At 40.4% G+C, this 19,274-nt stretch overlaps 1 protein-coding gene across 1 annotated transcript in view; it reads left to right on the plus strand.

Annotated features, from left to right (window-relative positions):
* Positions 1-19,274, plus strand: part of DNAH9 (dynein axonemal heavy chain 9) — a 372,533-nt gene that overhangs the window by 349,047 nt on the left and 4,212 nt on the right. Inside the window, exon 68 of the mRNA XM_008010391.3 lies at positions 14,816-15,205. Coding sequence (XP_008008582.3) covers positions 14,816-15,205 — 390 coding nt within the window. The remainder of the gene's footprint in view (positions 1-14,815; positions 15,206-19,274) is intronic.

The raw sequence follows: 19,274 nt of genomic DNA on the forward strand, positions 1-19,274 counted from the left end.
CCACTCACTGGGCAGCTATCCTGGCCCATATGCCTTTGGCTTTCCAGTGCTCTACCAGAATACCTGAAGAGAAAGGCTGCTGCCAACCCAGCCTGGAAGCCAGCCTGGAAGGAGTAGGACCCTTATCACTTTCACTTCTTCCCATACTCTCAGCTCCCAGTGTCTTAAACAAATGAAAGCTCCTTGCAAAGAACATCTTCATAGAGAAGAAAAAGCAGAGAGGAGCTAAGCCTCAGGACAGGTTACAGCATGGAGCCCCTCCAGGAGGGAGGCCCTGGGTGCTGCTGCCCTGGCCCCTGGCCCTCTGTGGACTGAACGCCCGCTGCACGACCGTGAGCCCAGGGCAACAGCCGCTTCAGACATACCAGAGGCGCCCTTTTCATACGGAGGTACCTGGCCTCACTCCCAGAGGTACGAGTCCTTAGTTTGGACTACAGCCTATGAATCCAAGCTTTTAACAAGCTCCCTGACTTAAAAAGAATGAAGACCTACAGGAAAAATGAGGTTTCCACTCTGTATTATGCCAAAGAAAGATTATGAAAGCATTTATTGATAGGGACGAATGAAAGGGTTAAAGTCACAGCCAGATAGCCCTCCTATCCTGAAAAGGGGTCACCCAGCCTGTAGTTCTCCCTGCAATGCCAAAACCAAGGAAGCATCCTGTAGACCCTGAAATGCAGCATTTTCTTGAGCACAGGGTCCAGTGTTTTAAGTTTTCTTTTCATTGACTCTTGACCTGTGAACAAGTAAGTGTGACTATCAATCGCTGTTAAACGGGATTCAGGCCAGAGGAGTTTAGGAAACTGGTTGAATGAACATAAGTAGGTGTCTTTGCTTAGTATAGCTTGAGACCTTTTTTTTTTTTTTTTTTGAGACGGAGTTTCGCTCTTGTTGTCCAGGCTGGAGTGCAATGGCACGATCTCAGCTCACTGCAACTTCTACCTCCCAGGTTCAAGCAATTCTCCTGCCTCAGACTCCTGAGTAGCTGGGATTATAGGCGCCTCCCACAACACCCAGCTAATTTTTTGTATTTCGTAGAGATGGGGTTTCACCATGTTGGCCAGGCTGGTCTTGAACTCCTGACCTCGTGATCCACCCGCCTTGACCTCCCAAAGTGCTGGGATTACAGGCCTGAGCCACTGTGCCCAGCCAATGATTTTTTATTTTCTTCTTTTCCTAAATGACTCCTGGTTCTCTTCTCCAGGGCTGTCCCTGCTTCATTGACAAGCTGAGAGACAGAATATTCTTTAGAGTTCCATCACTTGCACATTCAATTAGTATGTGTAAAATTATTGTCAGAATACATTATAATCTTATTATAAGCAGATGTGAGAAATTTTTAAGAAAGCCAAGTTACACATATTATGTCCTCTGCTTTCAAAATGATTTTAGATTTCTGCAGGGTGTTAAAAATTAAGTACTGCATATATTTCTAAATTTATTAGATCTTATTTTCAGAGTAATTTTAAGTTCACAGCAAAATTGCACAGAAGGTGTGGAGATTTCCCATGTGTCTGCTGTCCTCAAAGACAAATTATCCCCCCTCGACTCTCAAATTCAACACCAGAGTGGTACATTTCTTATAACTGATGAATCTATACTCATACATCATCATCACCCAGAGTTCATAGTTTACCTTGGGGTTCATTCTTAGTGTTAGACTTTCCATGGATTTGGACAAATAATTAATAACTTGTGTCCACCATTACAGTATCATACAAAGTAGTTCCACTGCCCTAAAACCCCTTTGTGTTGCATATATTTTAAACTGTTTTTTGTTTTCAGAGATGGAGTCTTTCTCCATTGCCCAGATTGGAGTGTGGTGCTGTCCTCATGGTTCAAGAGATCTTCCCACCTCAGCCACATGCGTAGCTAGAACTATGGGGGCACACAACCACACCCAACTAACTTTTTGTTTTTATTTTTGTAGAGATGGGGTCTCACTATGTTGCCAGGCTGGTCTCCAACTACTGGCCTCAAACTCTCCTCCCCCTCGACCCAAAGTGTTGGAATTACAGGCATGAGCCACTGTGCCTGGCTACTTTAAACTTTTTTCAAGCACAGTATCTCTTCCTATAACAAAACTTATAGAAACAGTTTGCATGGCTTCACTGTTTTCAGAAATGGCACATCTCTGTATGAGGGATGGTAACAGAGAGTGCGCTATTGACTTAGCCCACAGAAATGACCAGAAACAAAGGACTTCTGAGTCCAGGGCTCCATCTGAGTTCATCTGTATCTGCCTCTGTCTGGCCCAGTCCTCAAAGCACATCCCAAACGACCAGGACATTTCCGTCACACTTAGTCCAGTGTACCGCCAGCAGTGCACAACCTGATACCTTAGGAGTTCTGTTGAGTCATGTTACAGGGCGACTCCAGAATGGGGCCTTTATTCCCCTATCAACTCACAGGACAGACGACATTCACAGTATGTTTCCACAGATGCACCCAAATTTCATACAACCCCAACCAATTTTGTATAGAAGCAAATTTAGTAGAACTATATTTTGCTGTATGGTTTGTAAAGGCATTTTATAACCATGGAAGTTAATTGGCCATTGAAACTTCTTAAAGTTTTTATTCTAAAGGGAAAAATGAATACAGTATGGCCTGTATTTTTTTTTAAATGTCCATTGGACTCATTTCACTTTTGAAGTGAGTCACGACTTTTCAACGCATCTTCTTAACCAAAGGTTGGCAAGCAAGTAGTGGATTGTATGCACATAAAAATTTGTATTAAAACTGTCATTTGTAGTTTTTAACGTAGGCCAGGCACGGTGGCTCACACCTGTAATCCTAGCACTTTGGGAGGCCTAGGCAGGTGGATCACTTGAGGCCAGGAGTTTGAGACCAGCCTGGCCAGCATGGTAAAATCCCATCTCTACTGGAAATACAAAAATTAGCCAGGCATGGTGGCTCATGCCTGTAATCCCAGCTACTTGGATGGCTGAGGCACAAGAATTGCTTGAACCTGGAAGGTAGAGGTTGCAGTGAGCAAAGATCATGCCACTGCACTCCAGCCTGGGCAACAGAGCAAGACTCTGTTTAAAAAAAAAAAAAAAATTAACGTAGCTTTGGCAAAAACATGCATAATAGTTTACATTACCAAACAGAAGACTTCGCCTTTCTGCCTAAAATGCCATCATCCCCCAGAGCTTCCCGGGATGGTAAAGACAGTCTATATCTGTGCTAATAAGATCGCATGTGGCTATTGAGCACATGAAATGTAACTGATGTGACAAAGAAACTGAATTTTTAATTTTTTTTTTTTTTTTTTTTTAAGATGGAGTTTTGCTCTATCGACCAGGTTGAAGTGCAGTGGCGGGATCTTGGCTCATGCAACCTCCACCTTCCAGGTTCAAGTGATTCTCCTGCCTCAGCCTCCTGAGTAGCTGGGATTACAGGCGCCCGCCACCAAGCCTGGCTAATTTTTGTAATTTTAGTAGAGATGGGGGTTTCTCCATGTTAGTCAGGCTAGTCTCGAACTCCTGACCTCGTCACCCACCCACCTCAGCCTCCCAAATTGCTGGGATTACAGGCATGAGCCACTGTGCCCAGCCAAATTTTTAATTTTTTTTTTCTTCAAGATAGGGTCTCACTATGTTGCCAAGACTGGTCTACAAACTCCTGGCCTCAAGCAATCCTCCTGTCTCAGCCACCTGAGGAGCTGGGATTATAGGCGTGCACCAATACACCCAGCTAATTCTTTATTTTTTTGTAGATACCAGGCTTCACTGTGTTTCCTAGGCTGGTTTCATACTCCTGGGCTCAAGTGATCCTCCTGACCTGGCTTCCCAAAGGGCCAAGATTATAGGCATGAGCCACTGTGCCCAGCTCTCAATTTTTAATTTTGTAATTTTAATTCACTTGCACTTAAATAGCCACATGTGGTTAGTGGCTACTGTATGAGACACCGTAGACCTAAAGTATATGTATTTGAGTCCTGTAATGTAAGGCCAGGGACAATGGGTAAGCACTTGCCTTATAGCTGTGTTTGCTAAAGAGAGTATCAGGTAGTTTCCCCGTAAAGCACAATATTTCATCCTCCCCCTAAAGGTGAATTTCAGCCCCTCTCTCCTAAAATGGCTTGTAGCCCTTAAAGGCCATTTTTTTTTTTTTTCTATTCACAGCAATTACTTTTCCCACTGATCTCTCTCCTGGTTCTCTTCTCCAGGGCTGTATTAGTCAGGTATGGCTGCTATAACAAAATACCACAGATGGTGTGGCTTAAATAACAGACATTTATTTCTCACAGTTCTGGAGGCTGAAAGTCTAAGGTCAAGCACTGGCAAATTTGGTTTCTGGTGAGGGCTCTCTTCTGGGCTTATAGAGAGGTGTCTCCTCTCTGTGTTCTCAAATGGCAGGGAGGCGGAGCAAGAAAAGGGGAAAGTAGGAGAGAGACTGAGAGATTTCTTCCTCTTCTTATAAGGCGAAAGTCCTATCAGATTAGCCCTTCATCCGTATGATGTCACTTAACCTTAATTACCTCTTTAAAGACTCTATTTCCAATACAGTCACATGGAGGGTTGGGGCTTCAACGTATGAATTTGCCAGGGACACAGCCCAGTCCATAGCAGTGGGTTTTCTCAGCTGTCCACCCTGCAGCTTCTCCCCTAAGAGAAGTTGCTGCATTAGTCTGACTTACCGTTGGAGCCTCCTGTACCCAGACTCAGTGGTTCTACCAGCCACCAACCCACAGCCCTTTTGTGCTGCTCAGGCCTCAAGGGGCATCAGTGGCTTTACCTTGCTTTTGCCCCTCCTTTCACTCTCACTCACCTGATTCCGATTCTCGTTCATAAATGGGAGAAGTGAGGTGGTATCAGAGCTACTGGACATTGGGAGTATGTCCTGTTAATGGGCATAATCCACCATGTATGTTAGAAAAGAAGTGCCGACAACCACTGATCTGGGATGCCTCCTGCCTCCCTAGAAGGCAACGCGCTTCAGCCACCGCCGCCTCTGCCGCAGTGCGGGCTCCAGGCTGTCTTGACACGTGTCTCCAATAGCCATCCCCTAGCGTCTTTCCCTGGCTAAGGCTGTTTCTTTCTTAAAAACACACCTGCATTCCCAGTTCCCACTGAATGCAGGTGTGTTCTTAAGAAAGAAAGAGCCTTAGCCAGAAATGTTTTTAGCCGGTGGTAGAAGGCTGCCTACACTGGGCACTGTTTTAGGTTCTCTTATAATTTAAATAGCAAGGAGGTTCAGGGAAGAATAACCGCAACCTTGGGTAATCCACTAGGGCTTTTGCGAGTGGGAGAGCTGATACCTCACATTCTTAGCAGGTGAAAACTTGCCATGATGGAAATAGTAAAGAGTTACTGACATATCCCAGATTATACGCTGTGATATGAATTCCCAGCATGCCCACCCCTGATTTCTGAGTTCATAGTAATTCTAGTGAACCTTAGTAGGAATTCTGGGTAAGAAAATGAGGTTGCCATTGGTCTTGTTTGCATCACCAAGCCCAGACATCTAGAAGAGCCCCTCACCTTGAAAAGCAGACAGATTTTAAATTAACCTCCCCTTCCCACTCACCTTCATCTCCCTAAGAGTTTTGACCATTTAGTTCCACATTTTGAAAGGAATACATGGGTGAAATTTGGGAAGAGAATCTGTGCTATGCAATGTTTCATTAAAATCTTCAGTTTTTCAAGTCTCTCTAAAAAAATAAAATAAAAACACACTTGCAAATGTGTCATATGTAAGCCTTTCCATGACTGATCCAACTTGACTGCGTTTACTTACCTCTTCTATACCTCTGCAGTACATAGATCCAGCATTATTCCTGGATTAATATGTACTTATGCCTGCATTTCTTTATGATTGCTATTAAGTTATCTCCCAAGCCTTTTCCATGAATACAAACCCTCCTTCCCCAGCTAAACTGTAAACTCCTCAAGCAAAGACTCTCTCTTCTAATTGCTATAGATTTCCGGAGGAAAAAAGGCTGGTATAGCTCTCTCTCTGTTTACCATGGGTCTGAGCAAAGGGAGGGAGGTCAGCTACATCTGTTCACTCCTCAGGATGCGTCTTTCTGTTTAAAATAATGTGTTTGCTCACCAATGCAAATACTCTGTAGCCTGAAAAGGATTCAATGGGCTTCCCTTTTATAAATAAGGGATTTGAAAAGTTACACACACATACATTATAATCAGTCCACTAAAAGTTAGTGCAATGGATTCATGGTGAGTTTTAAGTTTTTGAATAATTCCATTTACATACTTAGATTTATTTTTTGGCCTAAACAGAGAAAGGAACAAATTTTAAAAGGAAAATTTATAATTGTGGTAGTAACTCTGAAAAGTATTATTGAAGCAGTGCTTAAAAGTAACTCGTGGCCTTCTGCTTATGACCAACAAGCCAGATTTATCTTTCTACCTTAAACTGCTAGAAAATTAGACAAGCTATGAAAAATATCAGTTTTCAGATATGAAACAACAGGCAGAATAAGACTATGATACTTGAGAGAAAGGAAATAAGAGATGTGAGGCCTTCATTCTACAAGCTACAGGTTATAGTTCAGGAACCCAAAAGAGTCCCACAGTCTTGCTGAACTGGGAAGATGTAGAATTTGCAGAGTAAAGTACTAAGGTGGGGAGCTGCACAGAGAAAGAGCTCAAGAGATCCACAGAAGGAATCCTCTTGAGACTGTGGCTCTGCACATGAGTGAGAGGAAACTACCCAAGGCTGAGAAGGAACCACCAGAAAAAAAAGTACAGAGAGCAATTCTCAGAGTTCACAAAGCGCTGAGAATAGTTTGTGTTCCTACTAGCCAGAGCAGAAATAACTCAAAAAATATGAGGTGTCAGGGAGAATTCTCAGAAGTGTATCAGCTTAGTAATGGGGCTACATTGAACCTAGACTAAAAACTGGTCTGACCCCAGCCTAACAAACTTAAATGCAAGTCACCAACAGATCCATTGATTTCAAGTCAATTAACTGCTGACCAAAAATAAATTCCACCACTGTTTAAAGGAGTATAACAAAATTCAGCACGCAATAATGTAAAATTCACAGTGCCTGACACAGAGTAAACAAATTACAGCCACGTAAAGAAGTAGGAATACACAGCCAGGAGAAAGTGCGATCCGTTGAAATGGAGCCAGAAATGACAGAGACAATGGAAAACAAAGATGTTAAAACAACTATTTTAAGTTTGCACCACATATTCAAGAAGCTAGAAGAAAACAAGAGTATGATAATGTAAAACATGTAAGATATTTATTAAAAGACCCAAATGGAATTTGTAGAGATGAAAAATACAATATTGATATGAAAAATGAACTTCGGAGAATTTGCAGCTGAGTAGGCACTGCAGGAGAAAATATCAATAACCATGAATACACAGCAATAAAAATATCTAAAATGATGAAAAAATTGAAAAAAGTAAACAAATCACTAGGTCCTGTAGGATGGAATCAAGTGATCTAACATACTTGTAATTGGCGTCCCAAAAGGATGGGGTTGCTGATAGAGAAGGGGGGCCAAAAAAACCATTTGAAGAAATAAGGGCCACAGTTTTGCAAATTTGATGAAAACCACAAAACCTATAGGTACAAAAAGCTCAACAAGCCCCATGCAGAATAAGCCTAATGAAAACATTGTAAATACACCTCATAATAAAACTGCTGAAACCCAGGGATAAAGAAAAATTTTTAAAGCAGCAAGAGGAGAAAAATTAAAATTATATTTAAAGGATCAAAGAAAAGAATGATGGCAGACTTCTTGTCAGAAGCTGTGCAAGTCAGAAGAAAGTGGAGAACTATCATTAAAGTACTAAAAGAAAAAAAAAAACTGTAAACTTAGAATTCTTTGCCCAGGAAAAAATAGCTTTCAAAAAAGAAAACTAAGTAAAGATGTTTTCAGACAACTGAGATAATTCATAGCCAGCACGCCTGTGGTACAAGAAATGTTAAAGAAATTTCTTAGAACCCGGGAGGCGGAGGTTGTAGTGAGCCAAGATCATGCCAGTGCACTCCAGCCTGGGCAACAGTGCAAGACTCTGTCTCAAAAAAAAAAAAAAAAGAAAGAAATTTCTTAGAAAGAAAGAAAATGATATCATATGGAAATTTGGATCTGAACAAAGAAATAATGGTCTCCACAGATGGTAAATATATGAGTAACATGAAAGACAGTTTTACTCATCCAAAATCTTTTTTTAAAAATAATAGACTGTTTAAAACAAAAATAATAAAAATTTACTGTGGGCTTTAAGCATATGTAAAACCAAAATGTATGCCAACAACAGCATGAAAAATGAGAGGAGAGAAATAGAAGCATATTGTATATGATTCTTACACCATATGTGGAGTGGTATAATTTTGAAGTTAGGGTGTGATGAGTTAGAGATATGTATTGTAAATCCTAGAGTAGCATTCAGCAAACTCTTGGCCAACAGACCAAATCTAGCCCACAACCTGTTTTGGCAAGTAAACATTGGAACACAGCCACAATCATTCATTTATACAATGTCTATGGCTATTTTGTGCTACAATAGCAGAATGAGTAGTGTCAGTAGAGACCATGTGGCCCACAAAGCCTGTAATATTTATTTACTATTTGACACTTTACAGGAAAAAAAAAGTTTGTCATAAAAGCAGCCATAAAATAAATTATCTACAATTATTGTAATTACTGTATTGGTAACTACATTAAATATAAATGGCTTAAGTGCCCAGGGTACTGATTAGAACTGCCAGATCCAATTTTAAAAAGCAAGACCTAGCTATAGGCTGTTATGTCCGGAGTCCTGTCTCCAGACCACTCCTACATTTGGAGATTTGCTAGAAGGACTCATGAGTTTCAGCATATGATTGTATTAATACATATGGCTAAAATTTGTTATGGTGCTTTAGTAAGAATACACACATAGCCAGATCATAAAGGAAAAAGACATAGGTGGAGTCAGGAGAAATCCATGTACAGGTCTCCATATGCTGCCTCCCCCTCATGAAGGATCACATAGAGTGCATCCTCTCTCCAGCACTGGAAATGGAGTAACATGTGTGTAACATTTCTGCCCAGGGAATTCCATTAGAGACCCCAGCACCCAAGGATTTTATAAGGAGCTGGTCACATAGGCACCCTCTGTCTAGCACATTCCAAAATCCCATGCTTCCAAATAGGAAGTAGGTATTCAGTGTAAACCAAATTGTTTGCACAGTCTGGATATAGTCAACCACTCTTTTCTATTAACCGTTAACGAGGCGCTAAGTTTCTAGATGCCAGCCACAGGCCAACCGTGCTAGCAGGCATTTCTAAGGATAGCAGTCTCAAGCTTGCCTCTTAACTCTTTCAGCACAGATGACCACGAAAGCAAAGAACAAAAAAACTTCACATATTAAGCTAAACACAAGTGAGAAGAAAAAGATGAGAAAAAAAAATAATATAAAAACTAATCGAAAGGAAGTTGTAGAGGCTATATAAAAATCAAACTATATTTTTAAATAAGCAATATTACCATGGATGAAGAGGAGTATTATGTAATAAGTCAATTTGTGAAGAGCATATAACAATCCTAAGTGTATAGGCACCTCATAACAAAGCATCAAAATACATAAAGCAAAAAAAAAGATGATAGAATCAAAAGGAGAAATAAATCCACAATTATAGTTGGTTTCAAAACTCCTCTCTCAATAATTAGTAGAACAAGTAGACAGAAAACCAGTTAGGACAAAAAATGATCAACCAACTTCCCAATTTTACAGACACTCCGATGGCAGAATACGCATACTTTTCAAGAGCACATGGAACATTCACCAATATCAACTATATTTTATGTCATAAAACAATATGAGAGGATTAAAATCATACACAGTATATCAACTGACCATAGTGTAATTGAACTAAAAATAAATAACAGAAAGATAATCAGAAAATCTACAAGTATTTGGAAATTAAATAACATATTTCTAAATAATTCTAACATATCAAATAAAATAAAAATAAAAATATATAAAATTGGTAACATGTAGCTAAAGCAGAACTTAGAGGGAGATGTATAGCATGAGATGCAAATATCAGCAATGAAAAAATCTCCCAAATCAATTATCTAAGCTGCACCTTAAGAAACTAGGAAAAAAACAGCAAAACAAATCCAAAGTAAACAAAAGGAAGGAAACTATAAAGAGCAGAATTAATGAAAGTGAAAACAAAACTTATAAAACTTTATGAAACCAAAAGCTAGTTCTTTTTAAAAATGAATAAAATTAATAAACATTTACCTGAATTTATAAGAAAAAAAGAGAAAAAACAAAAACTTGAAAAAATCAGGATGGAAGGGGAGATATCATCATAAATCCTATAGACATTAAAAGCATTATAAGAGAATATGAGTAATTTTCTGTGATTAAATTCAGCCACTTAAATGAAGTGAACCAATTCCCGATAAGACTCCATCAAAGCTCACTCCAGTAAAATATATCATCTAAATAGCCCATATCTATTTTAAAAATTGAATTCATAATTTAAAATTTCCCACCAAGAAAACCCCTGATCCGCAAAGTATCCTTGGTAAATGTTACCAACATTTAAGGATGAAATAATACCAATTTTACATAAACTCTTCTCCTTCGAGGAAGATGGCGTAGACATATGTTCCCCTGTTCCTCCTGCTAAGTATAAATAAAAACCATGGCCAATGTATATAGAAGAAACATAAGACTCTGAAACATGTAGAGAGGAACGAAGACTATCTAGGAACCTCAGGACCCAAGAAAGGACATAATAGTGAGTTTCTTGGATTTTCTTTATGCCTCATAGACCTCAGAATGGGAGAAAAAAAAAGAAAGCCAGCAAACCAGAAATGCCAGTGGATGCTGACAAAACAGCAACAAGAACAAAACTGTTCTCTTCATCAGAGAGAGAGATGAACCAGTGAAGAGACAGCCTAGCAAGACAGAAAACTTTTAGACAACAAGCGTGCTACTTCAGCCATACACCACAGAAAAAACAGGAATCCTTATCGTGATTGAAATGTCTTGTGTCTTGACTGTATCAGTGTCAATATCTTGCTTGTAATACTGGACTATAGTTTTGCAAGCTGTTACCATTCGGGGAAACCAGGTAAAGGGTACACAAGATCTGTCTGTATTATTTCTTACAACTATAAATGTACCTATAATTATCTCAAAATTGTAAGTTTAATTTAATGTTTTAAATCACCATGCAAAACCTGCAGATGTTTATAACGGCATTATTCAAACTGCCAAAACTTAGAAGCAACCAAGATGTAGCTCAGTAGGTAAATGGAAAAACTGCAGTACATCCAGACAGTGGATTGTTATTCAATGCTTTAAAAAAAAAAAAAAATCAGCTTTCAAGCCATGAAAAGAAGCAGAGGGAACTTAAACGCATATTACTCAGTGAAAGATGCCGATATGAAAAGGCTACATACTGTATTATTCTAACTATGTGACATTCTGAAAACGGTAAAACAATGGAGGCAGTAAAAACTCTGGTTGCCCAGAGTTAAGAGTGACAATGGCATGAGTAGGTCAAGCACAGAAAAATTTTAGGACGCTGAAACAATAATGATGAATATGATACTATAATGTTGGATACTTGTCATACACTATAATGACACAACATGATACTATATTTGTACGATACTGTAACGGTGGATACATACAATTATACTGCAATAATATATAATACTATAATGGTGGATACTTGTTATTACACTATAATGGTACAATATGATACTATAAGGGTAGATACATGTCATTATAAATTTGTCCAAACACATAGAATGTACAACACAAAGGGCAAACTGGGGTAAACTATGGACTCTGAGTGATAATGAGGTGAATGCAGGTTCATTACATGTAACAAATGTACCACTCTAGTGGGGAATGCTGATCATGGCAGAGGCTGTGCATGTGTCCAGGGAAATCGCTGTACTTTCTGCTCAATTTGCTGTGAAACTAAAACTGCCCTAAAAAAAAAAAGCATATTTTTTTTAAAAAAAAAAGCATAGAGAAAACTTCTCAACAAATTTTATGAAAACAGAATTAACGTGACACCAAATACCTTATGAGCAAATGACAGATGAGCTTTCCTCATAAACACAAATGCAAAACTCCTTAGCAAAATGTTAACAAATCAAATCACACAATATAAGAAAAAGATGATATGTCATGGCTAAATGCGGTAATCCTAGGAATACAAGATTACTAATCACACAATATAAGAAAAGGATAATATATCATGGCTAAATGCAGTAAGCCTAGGAATACAAGATTACTTTTAAGATTCAAAAATCAGTCAGTGAAGTTTACCATATTAATGCGCTAAATTTAAACATTGTGTGATCATCTTCATAAATGCAGAAAAGGCGTTTGATGAAAGTGAACACCAAATCTTCATTTTAAAGTATCAAAAAAAAAAAAAAAAACAGAAATCAAAGGAAATGTCAACTTAAAGGATATCCAAAGAAAACAGATTTAATGGTGAGGGACGGCCTGCTTTCTCTCTAAGTTTGGGAACAAGGCCAGGTTTTCCACCCTCATCACTTTTGTTCACCATGACCGTGAACGTCCTTGATAATGCAGTAAGGGAAGACATGGCTACACAGAGGGTCTCATAAGACAAGGGAATGATCTTTCTTGACCATTGATTTTGTCCTTTGCACTAAATTTAATCTTTACACTTAATGTTATTTTATTAACTAACCAGTTAAAAGGAAACAATTATTACATAAGCTATACAATGCATGTAGCAATGAATTATCACATAACTACAGATATGAGGAAGACCATATTGTCTGAGAAGCTCGATTTGGGCTCAGAGACATAAGCAGCATTTGAAACCCTTTTCTCAGAAGCCTGTGTACGCTAAAGCAGAGATTCCAAAGAAAGGAAACAGTTTTTTTCTATTTTAACCTAATAAGGTTATTCATTTCAGCAGATCCTTAAGGAAATCTACCGGAAAAAACTTGCTCATCAAATTCGGGTTTGTTTGAAAGTGATAAACTTTGGTGGCACATACAGGGCTCTTTTACATCCCATTGAGCCTTGATGTGGCCTCAGATTCATCACAATGCCCTGCTCTGGTCATCCACCTCAAAACATCTGGATAGACACGTGGAATGAAATCTATTTTCTATCCCTGTAATAAAGTCCTGTTACTTGGGGGGAAACATTTTTAATTCACACTGTACTCATTCAGGCTGGTCCATCTGTCACCGGTCTGATGAGGGATATTTGTCTTTTCTTTAAAATATTAAGGTTTTTATGTCTTAAAATAGTACGGCCACCAGACACTACAGTCTAGAAAGTGAATTCGTAATAATTACACTCCATGTGGGAAGTTCATAAAAAAGTTACCAGTGTAGTTTATTTCTTATAAATCAGGAGCCTCTGGCTGTCACTTAGGAGACTGAAATATGTTCATCTTAAGGTAGGTATGCTTAACTGTTTTTAAGAATTCCAAAAGTGGGCCAGGCACGGTGCTGTAATCCCAGCACTTTGGGAGGCCAAGGCGGGCAGATCACAAGGTCAGAAGTTCGAGACCAGCCTGGCCAACATGGTAAAACCCCGTCTCTACTAAAAATACAAAAAAGTTAGCTGGGTGTGGTGGCACACGCCTGGAATCCCAGCTACTTGGGAGGCTGAGGCAGAAGAATTGCTTGAGCTCAGGAGGCGGAGGTTGCAGTGAGCAGAGATTGTGTCCCTGCACTCCAGCCTGGGTGACAGAGCAAGATGCCATCTTGAGAAAAAAAACAAAAAAGCATTCCAAAAGTTAAGAGGAAGAGTTAGACCTAGAATTCTATGTGCCAGTCTCCTTTCCCACAGGCCAGGAGACTCCAGGCCCTGTGGAGGTGAGAACATCTTACATTTTAGCAGTCTGCCCTTGATGAAACAACCAAACGCTGTCAAGTGCCCTAACACCTGTTACAGAAACCACAACCATAGAAATGGGGTCTTCAAGAAATTGCCATAGATCACTGGCAGAGCCAAAGTTACAAAGTTTGCTTTTAAAGATGGTGTTCAGGCCGGGTGCGGTGGCTCACGCCTGTAATCCCAGCACTTTCGGAGGGTGAGGCAGGCTGATCCCTTGAGGTCAGGAGTTCAAGACCAGCCTGGCCAACATGGTGAAACCCTGTCTCTACTAACAATACAAAAATGAGCCGGGCGTGGTGGCAGGGGCCTGTAATCCCAGCTACTCAAGAGGCTGAGGCAGGAAAATCACATGAACCCGGGAGGCGGAAGTTGCAGTGAGCAGAGATTGCACCACTGCACTCCAGCCTGGGCAACACAGTGAGACTCTGTCTCTGAAAAAAAAAAAAGATGGTGTTCAGTGTAAACCTTTCTTTACAAATCCTATCTAGCTGTTGAAAGAGTGTCCCTTAAAGTTGATTACATATCCAATAGCTCGATTTCTGAAGGAAATCCCTGATTTGGGGTAATATAGATCTTTGCAGGCGTTGGCTTCTTGGATTTCTAAGCTGCATGCAGGAGAGTCATGGAATTTGAGCTTTAGGGTAGGGTCATGTAGCACTGAACCCACAAATGGTTTAAAGCCTGCAATGGGAAGGAATTGTGTTTTTTGAAACACTGTCAGTAGACAGTTGAGACTCCGACATCAGAGCAGGGAGGATTTTCAAGGACCAGCTTCTGTGAGACAAACTTTCCAAAGCAAGTACTAAACAGGACAGTCATTATGTCACCCAACCCGGAGTCACATTCAAATGACATGAATAAGGATGGATAACTCTTGTCCGCCTGGGTGCCATGAGCCAAGGGTCTCTGGGCCCAGTTGCTTGGAGGGACTTCCCACTGTCTCACTCTTTCCCCCCCCTATTCTTTATCTTCAGGGGGAGCTGACTATGACCAGCCACATGGAGAACTTACAGAATGCCCTGTACTTCGACCTGGTGCCAGAGTCCTGGGCTAGACGGGCCTACCCTTCCACAGCAGGCCTGGCAACCTGGTTTCTAGACCTCCTCAACAGAATCAAGGAGCTAGAGGCTTGGACGGGCGACTTTACAATGCCCTCCACTGTGTGGCTGACAGGTTTCTTCAACCCCCAGTCGTTCCTGACTGCCATCATGCAGTCCACGGCTCGCAAGAATGAGTGGCCACTGGACCAGATGGCCCTGCAATGTGACGTGACGAAGAAGAACAGAGAAGAGTTTAGGAGTCCTCCTCGGGAAGGGGCCTACATCCACGGCCTCTTCATGGAAGGTGCCTGCTGGGACACACAGGTAAAGCTTGGGATGAACCAAAGGGCATCTTTCTGAAGGCTGATTAAATACACATTGCTTCCTATGAAGTGTGACTACTAAAAGAGATGCTCCTGAATCTTTTTCTCTAGATAACCTTTCTTTCCTTGAAGCCATCAAGCCATTTTTATTTAGCCAGGGATGATGCAAAGAACATAGCCTTTGCAGAGGCAGTAGAGTGGAGAGGTTAATAGCAAGGTCTTTGGAACCAGACTGGCTGGATCTGAATCCAGCACCATTTATTAACTCTGTAACCTTAGATACAGTTTCACCTTTCCAGATCTCACCTGTTAGATGGGAGAATAGTGTCATTGTAAAAATTAAACGAGCTAATATGTAAGACACTTGAACAGTACCTGGCACATAGGCAGTGCTCAAAAAGTGTTGGAGTCAGCTATCTCTGCTGCTGCTGCTGCTGCTGCTGTGTATCTGTCACCCAGGCTGGAGTGCAGTGGTGTGATCTCGGCTCACTGCAACCTCCGCCTCCTGAGTTCAAGCAATTCTCCTGCCTCACCTCCTTGGTCCACTTTCCTCATTCATGAGCTCTCAAAGGGCAGGAATCTTCTGCCTTTTATGTTGTCCTATGTCAGCGAAGAGGAGTCAGTAGATATCACTTAAAGTGGCATTTTGAAAAGATTCCTCATCAAAGGCTAATAAAAACGTGAGTCACGTGAGATTGGAGATGTTTTGTCACCGGTAAGAAACTAGCAAACAAGCACAGATGGCTGGGATAAATGTAATGAACAAGAATGGATAATTCTAGAAGTGTACACTTGTTGTACACATAATCTGGAAAGAGTCCCTAGTCAAATATCCCACTTGACAGGTGACACTAAACTATTCTTAGCAGTCAACATAAAGCTAATGGGGCAAAACTGTTAGAAGATCCAGAAGATCCCAGGAGGCCATGTGAATATGCAAATAGAAATTTACTTGGTTAAGTAGTACCCCCAAAAATTCATGTCCAGGCATAACCCCAGAATGAGTATTTAGAAATAAGGTCTTTGCAGATGTCATTAGTTAAGATGAGGTCATACTGGATTATCAGGAACCCTAAATCCAATGACCAGTACCCTTACAAGAAGACCACACAGGTTGGGCACAGTGGCTCACACCTGTAATCCCAGCACCTTGGGAGGCCGAGGCAGGCAGATCACCTGAGGTCAGGAGTTTGAGACCAGCCTGACCAACAGGGCGAAACTCTGTCTCTACTAAAAGTACAAAATTAGCCAGGCATGGTGGTGCATGCCTGTTATCCCAGCTACTCGGGAGGCTGAAGCAGGAGAATTGCTTAAACCCGGGAGGCAGAGGTTGCAGTGAGCCGAGATTGCACCATTGCATTCCAGCCTGAGCAACAAGAGCAAAACTCCATCTCAAAAAAAAAAAGAAGACGACGACCACCTAGATGGACACAGATATGGGAACAATAGACACTGTGGATTATTAGAGGGTGGAGGGAAGGGTGGGGGTTAATAAAAACTACCTATCTGGTACTATGCTCACTAACTAGATGAGGGGATCCATACTCCAAACCTCAGCATCATACAATATTCCCATGTAACAAATCCGCACATGTACCGCCTGTATCTAAGAGTTGAAATTTTTTTAAAAAGAAACGAAAAGGCAAAGGAGATGGAAAATTTTGTTGAGACATGTTTTATAATGCTTACTGTTTTGTTGGATACAGCAAGTAACAGTCTCCTGGAGTACTATTAGCAGTAGGAAATGCATTCATTCCATATAGGCTTTCAGTTAAACAAATTACCTCAAAAAAAAAAAAAAAAAACAAAGAAGACCACGTAGAGACACAGAGGAGAATTCCCTATGAAGAGAGAGGCAGAGATTGGAGTGATGCATCTACAAGCCGAGGAATTCCAGGGATTGCCAGTAACCATCAGAAGCTAGGAAAGGTATGTGATGGTTTCTGCTTCAGAACCTCCAAGAGGACCCACTCTGCCCACACTTTGACTTAGGACTTCTGGCCTCCAGAACTATGAGATAATATGTTGTTTCAAGCCATCCAGTTTGTGGCATTTTATTGTGCCAGCCCTAGGAAAGCAATTCAAGAGCCAACAGAAAGGACAGTAAAGTAGGATAATGTTTAGACATCCTGAATCTTGAAAAGGAAGTTGACTTCCCTCTCTCCACTTGAACATTTGCACAAGATTGTGTCAGTGGAGATCATATATGGATTGCATTAGGTATAAGGTGGCCTAGAGCAAGCCACAGCTATTAATAGAATCCTCCAAACCACCAAAATGAGAGAAGTACCAAAAGGAAAGTAGGCAAGAAGCTCAGAAGGAAAGTCATGACACTGGAGGTGGGGGAAGGATATCAGTTTCAATTGTCAACCTCCCATTTTTCATAACTCATTGTAAATAATAATAAAAACTTCCCCAAAATCAATACTTGTTCACCATAAGCTGTTGTTCTCAAAGGTTTTATCCCAGAAAGATGTCAGCAAAAATGGAAGAGCCAGGACCTCCTAAAATCCTCTCCTCCATAAAACAATGAGAACATTCACAAAAACTGAGTCAGAATCAACTTTCTTAGAATTCTGGAAATTAACCAAAGGCTTTCAGCAATCCAAGAAGTGTTTATTCAAGCAAAACAGCTGAATCTCAGTAGGAAGAACAGTCTGTGGCCTTTTAACTTGTCTATTCCCATCTCTACCCAACCCCTAGCTTGGAGGTTGCCTATAAAACCAACAGACCACAATCACAGTGAAAACCAGTAACCTAGAAACCACTGGAAGGGGCAAAATGGGGTTGGAGCACTTTCAAAGCCCTGTTAACCCCACAAAAAACTGTCATTATTTTGCCTGTCCATGGATTCCCTGGACTCACAAGTCTTTCTTATTTCACCTGAGTTGGAACTCACCCAGAGCAACAGCCTTTCTCCCCAGGGCATTTGTTGAAGACAATCAAAGACAACTGCTTAACACTGCAGTTTGTCTGAAGTGGTAGATAATAGCAGAGCAAACAATAGGCTAACCAAAAAGCTTAAAAGGGCAAGCTGGAGAATGAGATGGCCACAGGGGGCTTTGAAAACTGCTGACATGTTCCTGGAAATCTAGGCCATGCCTATGTGCAGATCTGTGCACACACCCACAGCTGTGGACATGCTCAACAGAGTTGAGAAGGCTGTACACTGTAGCTAACCTTGAGGTTCTAGGAAAACAGGGGAGTTAAATCTAAGTTAAATTGCCTGGCTAAGCATTGAAGGTGTGCTCCAACACTTGCACACAGCCACTCAGCCAAGACTTTGTGACTTACTGGTTCCAGGCATTTAAGAAAATCTGTCCAATTATTTGGTGACCTCTAAGCTAATAGGGCAGGCCACTTCAGTTGCCATACTTGACAAAGAATATAGACTTTACAGAATCAGTTCAGAAAAGTCACTAAACAAACCCTGAAGAGAGAGAGAATATGATTTGCAGAGTGGCCACATTATTTAAAATGTCCAAGTTTTCAACAAAAAAAAATTATGACATACAAAGAAACAAAAATGAATGGGCCATACACAAGGAAGAAAGCAATCAACACAAAGTATTCCTGAGGGGGATCAAATACTGGACTTGCTAGACAAAGACTTTAAATCAGCTATTTTAAATGTGTTCCAATAACCAAAAGAAACCATGTCTAAATAACTGAAGAAAATTGTGTCAACAATGTATTACTGAATAGAGAATACAGAGAGGAAAATTATATGTTTTTAAAAGAATAAAGTAGAAACTCTGGAGTTGAAAAATATAATACCCAAAATGAAAACTCAATAGAGGAATTCAATAGCAGAATTGAATAGGCAGAAAAATCAGCAAATTTAAAATCAGGTGAATTGAAATTATCCAGTTAGAATAAAAAAAATGAGAAAATGAAGTGTCTCAGAGACGTGTGGGACACCATCAAGCATACTAACATATGCACAATGACAGTTTAGAAAGGAAAGGAGAGATAAAGGGCCAGGATAATGACCCAAAACTGTCCAAATTGGAAGAAAAACATTAATTTACATGTCCAAGAAGCTCAATGAAATTCAAGGAGAACAAACT

Source organism: Chlorocebus sabaeus, chromosome 16 (assembly GCF_047675955.1).
Source record: "Chlorocebus sabaeus isolate Y175 chromosome 16, mChlSab1.0.hap1, whole genome shotgun sequence".
NCBI lineage: Eukaryota > Metazoa > Chordata > Mammalia > Primates > Cercopithecidae > Chlorocebus > Chlorocebus sabaeus.